Source organism: Nelumbo nucifera, chromosome 1 (assembly GCF_055504915.1).
Source record: "Nelumbo nucifera cultivar China Antique chromosome 1, China Antique-T2T, whole genome shotgun sequence".
Taxonomy (NCBI): Eukaryota; Viridiplantae; Streptophyta; class Magnoliopsida; order Proteales; family Nelumbonaceae; genus Nelumbo; species Nelumbo nucifera.
This window is the reverse complement of record NC_142649.1, coordinates 133,355,726-133,372,162: the sequence shown is the minus strand read 5'-3', so window position 1 is coordinate 133,372,162 and position 16,437 is coordinate 133,355,726. Positions and strand designations below refer to the sequence as shown.

General features: G+C 39.1%; 2 protein-coding genes and 1 pseudogene across 3 annotated transcripts; 2 read left to right on the top strand and 1 right to left on the bottom strand.

Annotated features, from left to right (window-relative positions):
• Positions 1 to 729: 729 nt before the first annotated feature.
• Positions 730 to 7,730, top strand: LOC104608235 (ATP-dependent RNA helicase). Its single transcript, XM_010274170.3, has 2 exons — positions 730 to 4,454; positions 7,099 to 7,730. The coding sequence occupies exons 1-2, from the start codon at positions 1,201 to 1,203 to the stop codon at positions 7,490 to 7,492; spliced, it is 3,648 nt and encodes a 1,215-aa protein (XP_010272472.1). The 5' UTR covers positions 730 to 1,200; the 3' UTR covers positions 7,493 to 7,730.
• A 1,209-nt stretch (positions 7,731 to 8,939) lies between these two features.
• Positions 8,940 to 10,682, bottom strand: LOC104608234 (riboflavin synthase-like). Of its 2 annotated transcripts, none has more exons than XM_088894328.1 (2): positions 9,771 to 10,682; positions 8,940 to 8,958 (listed from the first exon to the last, which is right to left on the bottom strand). In XM_088894328.1, exon 1 carries the CDS (start codon positions 10,626 to 10,628, stop codon positions 9,777 to 9,779), a length of 852 nt encoding a protein of 283 aa, XP_088750454.1. In that variant the 5' UTR covers positions 10,629 to 10,682; the 3' UTR covers positions 8,940 to 8,958; positions 9,771 to 9,776. The 2 variants fall into 2 exon arrangements, with proteins under 2 accessions (XP_088750454.1, XP_010272471.1); XM_010274169.3 differs by lacking the exon at positions 8,940 to 8,958 and adding an exon at positions 9,068 to 9,581 and having other exon boundaries at positions 9,771 to 10,681.
• A 101-nt stretch (positions 10,683 to 10,783) lies between these two features.
• LOC148803843 (QWRF motif-containing protein 2-like) lies at positions 10,784 to 12,603 on the top strand (annotated as a pseudogene).
• Positions 12,604 to 16,437: the final 3,834 nt, after the last annotated feature.

The following is a 16,437-nucleotide window of genomic DNA, read 5'->3' as shown; positions in this document are numbered from 1 at the left end:
TAACTATTTTTTGAACCAGGTTTATATTTTTTTAAATAAGCGCAGTCCGAATCTGAGTTCTGTCTGATAATATAATATTAATTTATTATGTTATTATCGAATTATTATAATATTAATTTATTAAATTACACCTTTAGGGAGGACTTCTTATAAGTTATATCTAGAGCGGGATTTGGGCTCAGGCCCAGTCTTGAAGCTTTACTTAAGGGTTAATCCTAGGTTTAAGATCTAGGCCTGATGTTTGGGCTGATTTAGGTTCGGGCCTAAACATTTTACCTGACCCTGCCAGTGAAGAGAAGAGGCCCACTACTTTTTACCATGGGTTTTGAACGGTTGTTGACTCAGACGGTGGGACTGTTTGGCTCAGACACTGTCCAAAGAACCGATTACGTTTCACTTTTAATCTATTGCTTAGCCAAAAATTATTGACTAAATCAATCAGCAAGCAGTTGACTTGAGTGGTCGAACCATCGACCCATTTGATCCAAACAATGATTTACTTTTATTTTTTAAATTGGAACGGACCATCCGTTCGAACCTGATGTCGAACTTCTGACCCGAAAACCGGTGGGCGAAGACGTTCCGATTTGGTTCGATTTTTAAAACATTGCTTTTTACCGGTATTATTCCGTTGTCTCCAAAGGGGCCAAATAGAAATTTTCGCGAAAACTCGTGACGTTTCGGCAAAATAAAAGTCTGATGTCGAGGGACGGACTTTTATAGCCGTGCAGGTGCAGTGCAAGGGGCCGAAAGATTTTTCGCCTAACTCTGAACTCTGAAGTTTGAACTCGATTACGATAGACGATAGTATCGGCAGCGTAAGATTTGAGTGAGTAATTGCTGACCGCCAAAACGAGAATTTGGAGCTTGAAGGAACCGAGGCTGTTCTCGTTATCACTCAGGAGAAGGGGGCGTATTTTAGGGTTTTCGGTGGGGAAGATGCTGGACTGTCTCAGACTCTGGAGCATATATTCTAGCGGAGTGCGGTTGGAGGAAGCTTGATTTATAGAGACTTTGCCAGTTCTAAACCTAAAATTTCTGACTGCCAAAAGGAATTCTCGAAGATCAGAACCGCCGCAGTTTCAATCCCCGCGGCTCAGGCGGCTTTCAATCTCAGGTGCGCAAAAACCCTTAACCTAACCCTCATTTCCTATAAATTTCTTTCTGTATTTCATTAGATCTCTTCTCTGGAGCCCAATAATGGCGGTTGAGGTTCAAGATGAGGGTTTGAAGAAACTTGAATACTTGTCCCTCGTTTCAAAGGTCTGCACCGAACTCGAATCCCATCTTGGGTTCGGTGACAAGGTCTTGGCCGAATTCATCACGGACATGGGTCGAAATTGCCAGACTGTCGATGAGTTCGACGCGAAATTGAAAGAAAATGGTGCCGAGATGCCGGATTACTTTGTTCGAACGCTACTTACTATAATCCATGCTATTCTTCCTCCAATACCTAAAACTGAGAAGGAAAAGAAGAAAGATGCCGCCAATGGTAAGAAGACGGCATTCCCAGGTCTTGCAATTGCAGATAGTAAAGAGAGAGCGAAGGAGCTGGAGAGGGAAATCGAGCAAGAGACGAGGGGACGACGAAGAGATGAAGAAAGTAAACCAAGGGATAGGGAAAGAGACAGAGACAAAGACAGAGACAGAGACAGAGACAGAGACAGAGACAGAGACAGAGACAGAGACAGAGTTAGGGATAGGGACAGGGATAGAGATAAAGAGAGGGATTGGGACAGGGACGGTAGAAGAGATAAGCATAGGGACAGATACAAGGATGAGATGGATGATAGGAGAGACAGACGCAGAGACAGGGATAATGACGATAGAAATGATTCCAGGAGTAGGGCAAGACACAGGGATAGGCATACAGGAGATGGGAGAGATGGATATGAAGAGAACGATTATGATAGGGATTCTAGAGAGGATAAAAGAGACAATAAGAACCGGCAGGACAGCTTTCACCATTCAGATGAGCCCGAACTGTTTAAGGTTTATGCAGGAAGGGTATCCAGAGTGATGGACACGGGCTGCTTTGTCCAGCTGAATGATTTTAGAGGCAAAGAAGGATTGGTCCATGCCTCTCAGATTTCCAGTCGAAGGGTTGCAAATGCAAAGGAAGTAGTGAAGAGGGATCAGGAGGTATTTGTGAAGGTCATTTCAATGTCAGGCCAGAAAATGAGTCTTTCAATGAGGGATGTTGATCAGAACACTGGAAAAGATCTCCTTCCAATGAAGAAGAGTACAGATGATGATGCTTTGAGGGCAAACCCTTCAGGCACAAACCAGGGTCCTGTAACAAGGACAGGACTTTCAGGGATTAAAATTGTGGAAGAAGACAATGCCATCCCTTCAAGAAGACCCTTGAAGCGAATGAGCTCACCAGAAAGATGGGAAGCAAAGCAATTGATTGCTTCAGGTGTTCTAGATGTAAGGGAATATCCTATGTATGATGAAGAGGGGGATGGGTTGCTCTATGAGGAAGAGGGTGCTGAAGAAGAGCTTGAGATTGAGCTGAATGAGGATGAGCCAGCTTTCTTGCAAGGGCAGAGCAGATACTCTATAGATATGTCACCAGTGAAGATCTTCAAGAATCCTGAGGGTTCATTGAGTCGTGCAGCAGCACTGCAATCTGCTCTCATTAAGGAACGGAGAGAGATGAGGGAGCAGCAGCAGCGGACAATGCTTGACTCCATCCCAAAAGATCTGAACCGTCCTTGGGAGGACCCAATGCCTGAGACAGGGGAGAGGCATCTTGCACAAGAGCTGAGGGGTGTGGGTCTGTCAGCCTATGACATGCCTGAATGGAAGAAGGATGCTTATGGGAAAGCCTTGACATTTGGGCAGAGATCAAAGCTTTCCATACAGGAACAAAGACAGAGTTTACCCATTTATAAATTGAAGAAAGAACTGGTTCAGGCGGTACATGATAACCAGGTGTTGGTTGTCATTGGAGAAACTGGATCAGGCAAAACAACACAGGTAACACAGTATCTAGCTGAAGCAGGATACACAACTAGGGGTAAGATTGGATGTACTCAGCCTCGTAGGGTGGCTGCTATGTCTGTTGCAAAGAGAGTTGCAGAAGAGTTTGGGTGTCGTTTAGGTGAGGAAGTTGGATATGCTATTCGGTTTGAGGATTGCACTGGACCAGATACAGTCATTAAGTACATGACTGATGGTATGCTCCTTAGGGAAATTCTGATTGATGAGAGTCTTTCCCAGTACTCTGTGATCATGCTCGATGAAGCTCATGAGAGGACAATCCATACAGACGTGCTTTTTGGCTTATTGAAGCATCTTGTTAAACGGAGACCTGACCTTCGTTTGATTGTCACATCTGCCACATTGGATGCAGAGAAATTCTCTGGTTATTTCTTCAATTGTAATATATTCACCATTCCTGGAAGAACATTTCCAGTTGAAATCCTGTATACAAAGCAGCCAGAAAGTGATTATCTAGATGCAGCATTAATTACTGTCATGCAGATCCACTTGACAGAACCTGAGGGGGACATACTTCTATTTTTAACTGGTCAAGAAGAGATTGATCATGCTTGTCAGTGTCTTTATGAAAGAATGAAAGGCCTGGGGAAGAATGTGCCAGAACTGATAATATTACCAGTCTATAGTGCCCTTCCTAGTGAAATGCAATCAAGGATTTTCGAACCTGCTCCACCGGGAAAGAGAAAAGTGGTTGTGGCTACGAATATTGCTGAGGCTTCTTTGACTATTGATGGGATATTCTATGTTATCGATCCTGGATTTGCAAAGCAGAATGTTTATAATCCCAAACAAGGACTTGATTCGCTGGTCATAACTCCTATTTCACAAGCATCTGCCAAGCAACGTGCTGGACGTGCTGGGCGTACAGGACCTGGTAAATGTTATCGTCTTTACACTGAGAGTGCATACCGTAATGAGATGTCACCCACTACAATTCCAGAAATCCAGAGAATTAACCTTGGGCATACCACACTTACAATGAAGGCTATGGGTATAAATGACCTTCTGTCCTTTGATTTTATGGATCCCCCTTCCCCTCAAGCTCTGATCTCTGCCATGGAGCAACTTTACAGTCTTGGAGCTCTTGATGAGGAAGGGCTTTTGACCAAATTGGGAAGGAAGATGGCAGAATTTCCACTGGAGCCACCTTTGTCTAAGATGCTCCTTGCTAGTGTAGACCTTGGATGCAGCGATGAGATTTTAACTATCATTGCAATGATTCAGACAGGAAACATATTTTACAGACCCAGGGAAAAACAAGCTCAAGCAGATCAGAAGAGGGCCAAGTTTTTCCAGCCAGAAGGAGACCATCTGACTTTACTTGCTGTTTATGAGGCCTGGAAAGCGAAAAACTTTTCTGGGCCTTGGTGCTTTGAGAATTTCGTTCAGTCTCGATCTTTGAGGAGAGCACAGGATGTCAGAAAGCAGCTTCTTACCATCATGGACAGGTATGATGATTCTCCAGTTTCTTTTGTTTAGCCATGGTATTGATGAAATCTTTGATGTTAACTATAAAGTAATAAAATAGTTGATGTTTTCATTTCTTCTCTTAAGATTTTTTTTGCCATACAATTGAGCCCTGTTTGCTGATGACATCATATCATCATTTATTATCTTCCAAGCCTTATCCCAAATATATGCGCTTGGCTACATGAATCCTGTTTCCCCAGTCTGTTCTATTTAATGCCATATCCATTGTTAAATTATTGGCACTTAAATCATTTCTTACTACTACCCATGCCTTTTTAGTCTACCCCTTGCCCTTATAGGTTCTAGCCCTTCAACTTGAATCACTTCTTATGGGTGCTGTTGATGGCCTTCTACGCAGATGATCAAACCCTCTTAGTCTAATTTCTCTCATTTTATCACCTAATATTGGAGCTACTCTTAAGTCCGACCTAAGCTGATGACACTACAAACAAACAAATAACAAAGAAAAAAAGTTAGAAATGATAGCAAAAAGAATCCAAAATCCACCAAGAATTGAACTAATGATTAATTATTTGCATATATTCATTTGTTCCTACATATAATAATTATTGTTGGTTGGATCTGCATTGTATACATTTTGTTATTGTTGTCATCTTTCTAGTAAAGTGATTAATTCCCCTATATCCTTACTCTTTTTTTTAATGAACGGGAAGTTTCTTATGATCTAGAAAATTCTCTTATTATGCTCTTTTTTTGTTCTAATTTTCCTGTCTTTTATGTGCTTGAAGTGTTGAAAATGTTGCACTCAAACCCATCATGCACTGTTCCCGTTTGTTCACTTTTACTGTTTTACATGAATCCTACAAGTCCAATCACACGGGAGACAGTTATAACCATAAATAATAAAATATTTCCTGTTCAAGGACCGTCTGTCTAAACACACACTGGTCGTCTAGTATTTGGTTCACAAGTCGAAGTGGGTGGTGAGGTTATTCTTATGCTTTTACTGCCAATTGCTTCAGCTTCCTACTTCCTGTGTAGGGGTGGAAAATGGGTGGGTTGGGTTGGGTGTGGGTTGAGTACCAATCCAACAATATTGACCCACTAGCCCATTTGCCCACCCATGTTAGTGGACCCACCTTAACCCACCCATTTGACCCTCTAATTCAAATTTTCAAATTAGACTTTTTTTATTTTTTTTCTATTCTAATTGCAAAAAAAAAAAAAACATACAATTATATATTTCAATTACAAAAACATAAAAAAAATTCAATTTTTTCAAATAAAAATAAAAATGCGTAATAATACAATAAATGACAAAAAATATATATTCCTTGTAAATCAGAAATTGCAGAAAAAATTAGAAAACAATAAAATTAAATAAAAGAAAAGATAAATTGTAAAAGCATAGAAAATTGAAGAAAATACAAAAAATTGCAGGAAAATGCTAAAAATTGCAGAAATGCACAAAATTGATAGAAATTGCTGAAATCATACAAATAATAAAAATTTCCAAAAAATTTATTTTTATCTAAAAAATCAGAAATTTCAAAATAATAAATTAAATATAAAATCCAAAAAAATTGTATGTTTCAACTAAAAACAATAATCACAAAAAATACAGAAAATGATAATAGAAATCTCCAGAAATTATACGTTTCAGGTAAAATAGAAATGATTACAGAAGAATGATGAAAATTTTTATATATATTTCAACAAAGAATATAATAAAAGAAAAATTACAGAAAATGATTAAATATAATTGACCGCGGCAGTCACAGAAAACGATTTATCTAAAAAAAACTAAAAAATACATTTTGACTGCGGTGGCGCCTCCTAGATCAGATGGTCCCATTGCACTCGCCGGCATCATCTTGCTCGCCCCTGTTGCTCCTTCCTCCGTTCAATCATCGGCATCAATAACGCTGACAGTAAGCTGGAACCTTCATTTTGCCACTTATTTGAGATCATGGTGCAACGATTCAACAGATTGATGTCGTTGCTGGTGGAGGCGAGAAATGGAGGCAGCGATTTGAGCAAGAAACAATGCACTTGAGCAAGCCCTAAATAGTGAGAATGGTGGTGGCAGGAGTGATCGTTGGTGGTTTTGCAAAGTCCTAAACAGAGAGAGAAGAAAATCCCAACTGAGAAGAAGAGAGAAGAAGAAAGCCCTAACTAATAAACAGAGGAAAAGATTCGAGGGTCAATGGGTAACCCTTGAGCCAACCCCACCCTGACCCTTTCCCCCTGACCCTAATGGGTCACTCGACCCATGTTGACTCATCATTAGAATGGGTGGGTTGGGTGGGTCAGAATTGCCAGCCCTATTCCTGCGTTTTCCTTGAGTGATTTGTATATTAGACTCAAGATTTAGGTCCTTTGAATTATAATGCTATGTATAAGGTGAAACAATGAACCCCATTGAATAATACTTAAATACTTAGGAATCCATTTATCAAAAAAAAGAATAATACTTAGGAATCCAGTCCTTTTATTTTTCAATATATAGATATAAAATTTGCTAGTAATTTCATATTATATTGAGTCCTGGCACTGGTCATTTGCATGGAGGAGAAAACAAAACACAAGGCTTCTGCACCATCTCAGTTAAAATATATATATTTTGGGAGTTGTTCTAATCCATAAATGTTGCATTTTCAGGTACAAGTTGGATGTTGTGAGCGCTGGGAAAAATTTCACAAAGATTAGGAAGGCAATTACAGCAGGATTCTTCTTCCATTCTGCCAGAAAGGATCCGCAGGAGGGTTACCGAACATTAGTTGAAAACCAGCCAGTCTATATTCATCCCAGCAGTGCTCTTTTCCAGAGACAACCAGACTGGGTCATCTACCATGAGTTGGTGATGACTACAAAGGAGTACATGCGTGAGGTTACTGTTGTTGACCCGAAATGGCTAGTTGAACTCGCACCGAGATTCTTCAAGGTTGCTGATCCAACCAAGATGAGCAAGCGCAAACGTCAAGAACGCATTGAACCGCTTTATGATAGATATCACGAACCCAACTCTTGGCGATTAAGCAAACGGCGCGCTTGACAGTTCTTATCGGCTGTTTTACCATGTTCCATTTTTCCTCTTCCATTTAACTGTAAATATTTTCATCAATGGTTAACTACTTTAGATTAATTCCTTGTCTGGGTCTGTTCTTTTGTAACGTTTTTTGTGGATGATCCTGTTTCCTGAACATCTTCTATATTGGAGATGGAAGAGTTGTCATAAATCTATACCTATTATAAAAACGAGAATGGTGCTCTGAGCCTAATTTTTTGTATTCCAAGTCTGCTTCTACCCTTCTTGTTTTCAGTCCCCTTACAGAAATTATCACTCACCCCAATGGATTTCAATAGGGATGCATGCCCAAATTGTATTAAACATTGCGTTTCTTTTTAGCAATTGTAAAGGTCCGTGATCTTTATCTCTCGCGCACACACAACTTCATTCTTGTTGCTTATTTAGTTTTAATGGGTATTGGTTAAACAAGTTAGGGTTTTGAGTTAAATGTAGATTGTGCTTTTCTGATTTTATCTTTAATTAGGTTTAGATTTGTGGACGCAAATCCATTGCTATCTCCAGAAGCGGCAATGACAGTGGGAGCGACTGATTCTTTCTTTTTCAAGGCACTTCGTGGAGTAACACTGATATCGAGTATTGGTCGTACGGTATCTTTTGGTCTTGATACACCCTATTTACAGGTGTTTCAGGACCCATTTATTTCAATAAAAAAAGACTTGGAAAGTGAAAACTTTCCGAAATTTGTTATCAGATGGTATTTGGTTGCATGCAAAATGGCTACAGAAAACATTCACTTTTCAAAAAAAAAAGGGTATAAAACTACAAATTAAAGGAACGTTGCCTTCTAATTTTCTGCACAGTAATTGGTTCTTCCGGATCATATTCTGCAACACATTTTTCAATTACTCAGATTTGTTTTCCATGTTCAATGAAACAGGAAAAATTTTGATACGGTTTTCTGTTCTTTCAACACCAAATTCTACTAGGCCATAACTAGTTCTGGCTTTGCAATTTGGAAAGAGCACGAGTGCATCACCATCGTAAGACTTGAGATTGGCCATAGTATTGAACAACGCGATTCATTTAGTTAAAATTCGAGCAAATTATACTTCTAGGTTGACCTCAGTGGGGTCTTTACAGAGATATATGGTGAAAAGTTACTGCTTTGCCTATCTTTGATTTTTCATTCTCTGGCACTCTCATATTTCCGATCACTTTGTTTTGTCAATGAAAGGGTAGTGACACTGTAATTTTAGAAAAACAGAACCACCAAAAGGAGCATGGTCAACTCCTATCACTAAGCCAGCAGTGACTCAACAGAACTAGGTCGTGCTCTGAATGAACTGGAACTGCACCCCTGGCATTGCTGGTGTAATTGAAATCTTTCAATTGTGCACTTATCCTTCTATACTTAAATGTGTTATATAACCTACAAATGTTAGGTTTCAAAGAGCTTTTATTGTGAATTGTTGCAATTGCCTTTCTCCTTCCTGAAAATGCATAAAGCTCAACTCAACTCCATTAGATCTAATACTGAAGAGCTACCATAAAAACATATTCTTCCGGTTTTTGTCACATAAGGTGAAAATTTAATTACCAGAGAAAATCTAAATGTGGCATTTCCATACTAAAGCATTTCTCAATGAATTTGCCTATTTCAGTTTTCAAGGAGATTGATTAAGTGGAGCCACAATTGACAGATGCAATTGCAATCATCAACACCATGATAACAAGCAGAACAATGGACTAATAAGAATTACATGATATCACTGTTACACATTTGATTCTGTAAGTGGGGAGTGGTAATTTTGACATGACCAACCAACTGCTTCTTGGTTATTCCAGGTTTGGGATGGCTAATCTCATCCATTCAAAATGGGATCATATTTGAGTGAATCCAGTTTCAAACGAGGATCAATTCAGTTTCCACCACATTCTTTCTTTATAGAAGATCACAACTAACAGGCTGGGATTTTTTTTGGCTGTTAATAACCTGGTAACAATCCAGCCCCGTAACCCAACCAGTCAGTCAACCATTGCCGCCTTTAGTTACAGCAAGAGAGATAGGACCAACAAAAGCAAGATTTGCAGATTAGTCGGCCTATAGATGTCCCTATAGCGACACAATGAACACACATAAAGCCTAATTCTATCAGACTATCCCCAATGTTGGTAACAGAAAAACAACATACAAAATCTATTTCTGTTCTCCACAATAAAACCTTGAAACATAAATTGAACAACATAAAAAAAAGGGAGCAACCGGAAAGCCAAAATGAAAAAAAGATATAAACTTCAGTACCTTTGATCACGAGGATGCAAAAGAGCTGGTGAACCCACTTTTAAGGAGTCTCTCTACGTACTTCCCAAGTATATCCACCTCCAAATTCACCTTCTGCCCAATCTTCTTCAGAGGAATGACTACCTTCTGCTGTGTATAAGCAACCAACATGAAATTAAAGCATTCCTCCTCATCAAACACCTTGACGACAGTCAAGCTTGTCCCGTCCACAGCTATAAACCCTTTCGGCACAATGTACTTCAACAACTCCGGCGACGTTTTAACCTTCACCCACAGAGAATCTCCTTCTGGCTCCATGGAAACAATCTCACCAGTTCCATCAACGTGGCCCTGGACGAAATGCCCACCCATACGAGTAGACGGTTGGAGGGATCGCTCCAAATTAACGAGAGAACCCGGAACAAGCTCAATGAGTGAAGTCTTCCGGAGGGTCTCAGGCGAGAGACCCACCGAGAATTCTGACGTCTCCTTGTCGAATTCGGTCACGGTGAGGCAGGTGCCATTGACGGCGATGCTGTCCCCAAGCTTGACATCTTCAAGAACTGTTTTTGCTGAGATTTTCATCTCAAACCCGCCGTTCTTGACGAAACCCAGTTGCTTGATTTCGCCCATCTCTTCGACAATTCCAGTAAACATCGACTGAATTTGATTATAACGAGAGAGGTTGCAGCGGTCAAGATATTTGACTTGGAATTTGGGTCTGTGGCTAGTGAAGAAGGTAAAGGACGATCTGAAGCTGAGATGGGTTGCAGAGGAAACACGCAACTGAGGATTTGAGATGAGGTTCTTTGGTGGTTGATCAAACCTTAGATATTTGGATAACGAGAATGTGAGATAACAGCAAGAACAAACCGCCATTTTTCTCCTCGTTCTTGGAAGGAAAAAAAAAAGGGTAAAATACAAAAATCTCCCCTCAAGTTTCTGACAATCATAGGAACCTTTCCTATAGTTTTATTTTAACAAAAGCCTCCTCTTTATTTTTGAAAAATTCAACAAATACCTCCCTTCCGTCAATGATCAAGACGGAAAACGTAAAGAGATTATCATTTTTTCAAAATACCTATTTTACCCATCTCTCTATGATCGGCTCGAATACTGTTCATCTTCTTCCTCACACGCATTGCGGCAGAATGGCGGTGCACTCTCCCCTCCAGAAGATTGCAATAGACTTCTCCATCAAGGCACTCCACTTACCTCCTCACAACAAGAAGAGATTCACCGAAATCCAAAAAGACTTCCTCTATTACCTTTTGAAAAGGACAATGGCGTCGTTGGTTCTCGGAGACCGAAATCCAAAGAAATCACTTCTAGGTACATGTCCCCTTCCACTTCCACCTCTTCTATTTCTTCCTCTTCTTCTAGACAATGCCCACCTCCTCTTGTTTTGAGGTCCACTACCTTGACAACCGCTTCAACACCATTGTCGTCTTTGATCAAACAGTCTCAGTCTGCTGAGTAGAGGCGTCTGGTCACTCCTCGACCCACCACCCAACTTGCCTGATTCGATGAGGATGGGCAATGCTGCCGAAGTTTCAGTAGCTTCAAGAGTTTATTAGTTTCGTTTCATGGGGAGTTGTTCTCACTTCCGATTAGTAAGATGAAGGCTGCTCCAACGCCCAATTTGGCTAATACTAGAAAGACTACACCGGAGCAGAGGAGGACAACGCCATTGATAGGGAAGATTGATGGTCCTGGAGGAATAGATCAGATGGAGAACTCAAAATCCATTGATCAGCAACGTTGGCTGGGCAGAACTAGAACGACAAGTCCTTTAACAAGAAGTTTAGATTACACTATTGACAAGAGAAAAACTCATTGGATCTAGAACCGTGGTTCATGCATTGCAGCAATCAATGATCTAGAACCGTGGTTCATGCATTACATCGGGATACAAGCATTGCCGACTTTGTAAAGACTGCTCATCATGCAATGGATGCCAATTCCACAAACTCCCGTTGAGGTTTGTAACCGCAGGTTTTTTTTTTTTCAAAATTACATGGGGGTTTGTTAAATTAAAATCATAGTTCATTCTTTTCTCAGCAATCTTTCTCTGACTCTCCTTTTGTTTTCATTCCAATATTCTATTTCCACCTAAATCAGGTCCTTTAAGACCTTGAGTTGATCTCTTTTTCTGGGAGGAGAACATAGGTGCATTCTCGATCTTGAATTTTCTCTTTTGATTTGTCTGGTAGAAATTTGTTTTTTTGAGAGTTTGGTGTAGGGTCCTTGCATCCCCTTTTTTTCCCTTGCAAAGTTTGTATTATACAGATGAGTTGCTTTTCTTGTACGAGTCCTCAGGGAAAGGATGTAAGAAAAATTGAAGACAGTAACAACGTTCGATCTCGCTCTCGCCATTTCTGTAGTTCTTCAGGTCACTCTCTATTCCTTCATTTCTCTTTGTCGATTCAAACCTTCTGTTGATCTCCTTACCATTACTTTGGCTTACAGGAACCCGTTTGCAATGGATGCCAATTCCAAAAATGGGTCATTAGTTCCCTTCGATCTCACTGCATTTGATATTGAGAGTGTCTCCTCTGGTAGAACTTCTAGAGTACAGGAGCGCAATGGGGTTTCTCAAGCTTGGGTTGGGCCTCATGGAATCAATGTACCTGCTAGGTTTTGGTAGGAAACAAATAGCCGGTTGCGGCATTTACAAGACCCTGGTTTGCCATTGTCGACGAACACTAGTTCAAGGATGACAGCTCTACCAAAACTTATTTCATCCAAGAAACCATTGAGTTTAAGCGATAGTCCCATATCATCTCCTCGGACTATCTCTACTACCGGCAGCAGGACGTTGTCAGATATTGGTGGGTTGCAGCATCTTTCGTGATGAGGAGGAACAAAGTGGCTTGTGGGGAAGCCTTAGACAGAGAAAAGAAGAAGAGGGAGAGCAAGAGGAGACGTAGAGATGCCATTGATGAATAATGAAGAATGATAGAGAGAGGGGGAATGATGAATAGTGCTATTTCGTGTTGGTGGAGAGAGAGAGAGAGAGAGAATCAGAGGGAAATTCAAGAAGAGGGAAGGTTGGAGGGGGAGTGCACCACCATTCTGTCATTGTGAGTCGTGAGGAAGAAGATGAATAGTGTTCCAGATGCACATTAATTCGTAAAAGGGTAAAATAGGTATTTTGAAAAAATATCATCTCTTTAACATTTTATGTCTTAATCATTGACAGAAGGGAGGTATTTGCTGAATTTTTCAAAAATAAACGGGAGGCTTTTCCTAAAATGAAACTATAGGGGAGGTTTTTATGATTGTTAGAAACTTCAAGGGAGGTTTTTGTATTTTACCCAAAAAAATAAAAAAAGATTCTTACTATGATACCGAAAAGATATGATATCGGAAAAACTTTAGACTTTAAGGTGAAAATTTGGTTTAAAGGTTTCAAGGTGTCATTTTTTTTTCTGTTAGTAAAAAAATAAAAACCAAAATAGATATAAAAAGAAAGGGGCTTTTGTATAAAAATTAACAAAGTTACGATTATTGACAAAATCAGATATTTTTGAAAAAAAAAATTCAAAACAGTGAATCGTACAAAAAGCTTATTATTTATGACCAAATTTCCCTTATTAAAATCCCATCCATGGTTTTCAAAACCGGACTAGACCGGGAAAACCGGGACCGGTTCCATTTCCCCCCAAACTGGATTTTCTCAAAAAACTGTTGATTTTGGTCAGCAAACCACTGAACTGGGTGGTTAACCGTTTGAACCATTTTGACTGTTTTCTATTGTTTTTAAAATTTTTTAAAATTTTATATTTTTATGTCAGAATGGGCCGACCATTCGACCCGATAACCGGACCCCTAACCGGTTCGGTCTCTGAGTCGATTTTAAAAACCATGATCCCATCCATTAATCATTAGGCCAAACTTTTTCTTTTTTTCTTTCATTATCTCTCTTTGGTGTCTTTCTTTTTTTATCTCCCTCCTCACTTTGTTAGACCATTTGTTTATTTTTCTATCATTTTTTTCATATTTTTCTTGTATGTTGATATGAAGTTGGAGGCTTCTATATTGTAGAAAACATGGCTCAAGCTCCTTACAATGGGAAGATAGGACTTGTGTAGCCGACTACAAATATCTCTTGCAAGAATGCCCTCTATACTTCCTAGAGAGTAAAAACCCTAGAAATTCATCGTTGTCTTGCAACTTTACGTGTTGTTGTAGTCATGGAGACTGCTAGAACGATAAAGGATGTTTTGCCTCATGAATTCGTGAAAGCGTATGTTGCTCATCTCAAATGATCGGGGAAAATGGAGCTTCCTTGCTCACCAGATTGATATTATGAAACACCATCCGGTCTTAGGAATCATACAAAACCTTGTGGTTTATTGGGTTCTAGGTGTATTTGGTGGTATAACTACAACTAGATCGTCAGGGCGATAGATGTTTCCAACTATAAATGATGTTCCAAACTTGCAAGCAATCATCCAGTCTTTTCAATGTCTTATGGTTTTTAAATCTTTAATACACTATCCAGTCTTCCCCATACCAGATGGTCTATGCATCTATGAAAATCATATATAACCATGTGGTTTGTTTGGTTTTAAAGGAATTTGAGTGTGTTAGATCACCTGTATAATTGATTATTGTAACTAGGGGTAAGCAAATGGGTAGGTTCTATGTAAAACCAACCTAAAACCAACCTTAAACTGACCCTATCCAATTTGTTAAAGGTCCTTTGCTTTTGATAATTGTCTAGATTAATAAATTGTATGACAGTCCTATTTGAATAAAGCGTCAAGTTTTGCATTTGATAGGGCCATTAACTTTGGCATGGCCACTCGAACTTCTGCTGATATGATGACACTCACTACAACTGCTGCAACATGTAACGTATTACATCCAATCTTACTATAATTCAAGCTCTTCAGTTCAGATTGACATGAGCTACAAGCTGATTAGTAGAAGCCAAAACTTGGATTCACTCATCCATTCAATGCATCTCACTCCTCAGTGATAAAACCAGGCTGAAGTGGGTGCTTTAAGTCTGAATTATGCCACAGATTTGAACAGTAGTAATTGAACTATTTCAATATCCTGATTATTGTTCTAAGCTTGAAATCTGGTGCATCATGAACAGTAAGGCATTCACATAGACTGATAGAAATTTGTGTTTATGTGCATTAATTCTCCATGCATATACATTAAGTAGACGTAGTTGAATCCATAGAAGCACTCCATGCATGCAAGTATACGCCTAGTTTCTTTCATTTAACCAAGGTTTTGTTTTTTCTATAATTTGATTGCTTTGTAGTTGTTGTAGTTGCTAATCTGGGTATTGACGCTACTAGGTCTAAGAGGAGTTGCAGTGCTTAAATCAAGAGCTACAGCTGATACATGCTTCTCAAGGGAAAAAGAAATGCTTGCCCGAGGGACCCAACTATCAGTGTGCACATCGTTCGGTGAGCAAGAGACTATTTGAATGAAAGAGAGAGAGAGAAGGTTCTTAGTTGATAATTTCTATGGATTTCATGCTGGGCGTACACAATTTAGGTTGGTATGCATCTACATCAAGAACAATAAGCTCATCCATAGACTGCTGGGAAAGTAGACTGGGAAAGAAATGCCTAGGAGGATTTCTAACAACTTCTAAGGAGTGTAAGATCTCTTCACCTTTATAGCATGTTTATATGTATGTAATTTGTGTCTCAGAGAATGCATTTTACTGTAGAAATGGTGCCCTCTTTTAGATTAATTTATTATTTGATTTGTTTAGTTTTCTGCTCTGTCCAATGTTGTTCTTATTGTTCAGCCCAACTCTACTTGGGTTTTCACACTCATTTACTTAATTTTCTCAGACAAGATTATCAATGTGATGGAGGAAAGAAAGGAAGTTCAAGGTTTCTACTGGCTAAGCCTTAATACCAAGTGGAGGCAATATCTATTTATTGTTCGAAGATGAGAAGCAACGTAATGTCCGGCAATCAACCACCTCGCACCTGTTGCATAACCAGAAATGCCATTGGTGATCAATCCCATCAAAGAACAAGATCTATCTTTCCACTGTTACATATAAATAACATAGATTTGATTTGCATTGGAGAAGCAGAAACCTCTCCTCACAGAATGTGAGCTATATGAATAGAAGTGCATGTATGTAAGATATGAAACAATATTTGGACATATATATGAATAGACGTCCACGGACATATATATGATCATAAAAGTATTCAACTAATTAAAACATTTCTGATTGAGAGGATAATGTAGGGAGAGAGCTGTAGACTTTATGCAATGGATGCATTGCCTTGCTGTTGCCAGTCTTCTCTTGGATATGTGGGTGGATACATCGGACCAAATTTATGTGCTAATTGTATTATTTATGATATTAATTTGGAAATTGTAATATATTTTTAACATATTTGTGTATAAATACAGTTGGGATGTAATTCAACAACCGTTTACAAATATTTATGAGAAACATTATTCAATTGTCGCCACTTTACAATTAGCAACGATTGACTTAATTGCTGTGTATGTAACTTTAAGGTAACAAATTCTTGATTGTTGTTAATTCAACAACAATTCATAAAAAATTGTTGCCATAAATATTTATAAGAAATAATTGTTCAGTTGATCGTTATATAAAGAACTTTGGGGCAAATTTATAATTAGCAACAACTAACATAATTGTTAGGGATGATACCATTAGGCAACA

Bases quoted from the DNA above. Each gene is read 5' to 3' on its own strand.
- LOC104608235 (XM_010274170.3), top strand. From the start codon at position 1,201: ATGGCGGTTGAGGTTCAAGATGAGGGTTTGAAGAAACTTGAATACTTG. The intron at 4,455-7,098 runs GTATGATGATTC...TTGCATTTTCAG, and splicing joins CTTCTTACCATCATGGACAG to GTACAAGTTGGATGTTGTGA.
- LOC104608234 (XM_088894328.1), bottom strand. From the start codon at position 10,628: ATGGCGGTTTGTTCTTGCTGTTATCTCACATTCTCGTTATCCAAATAT.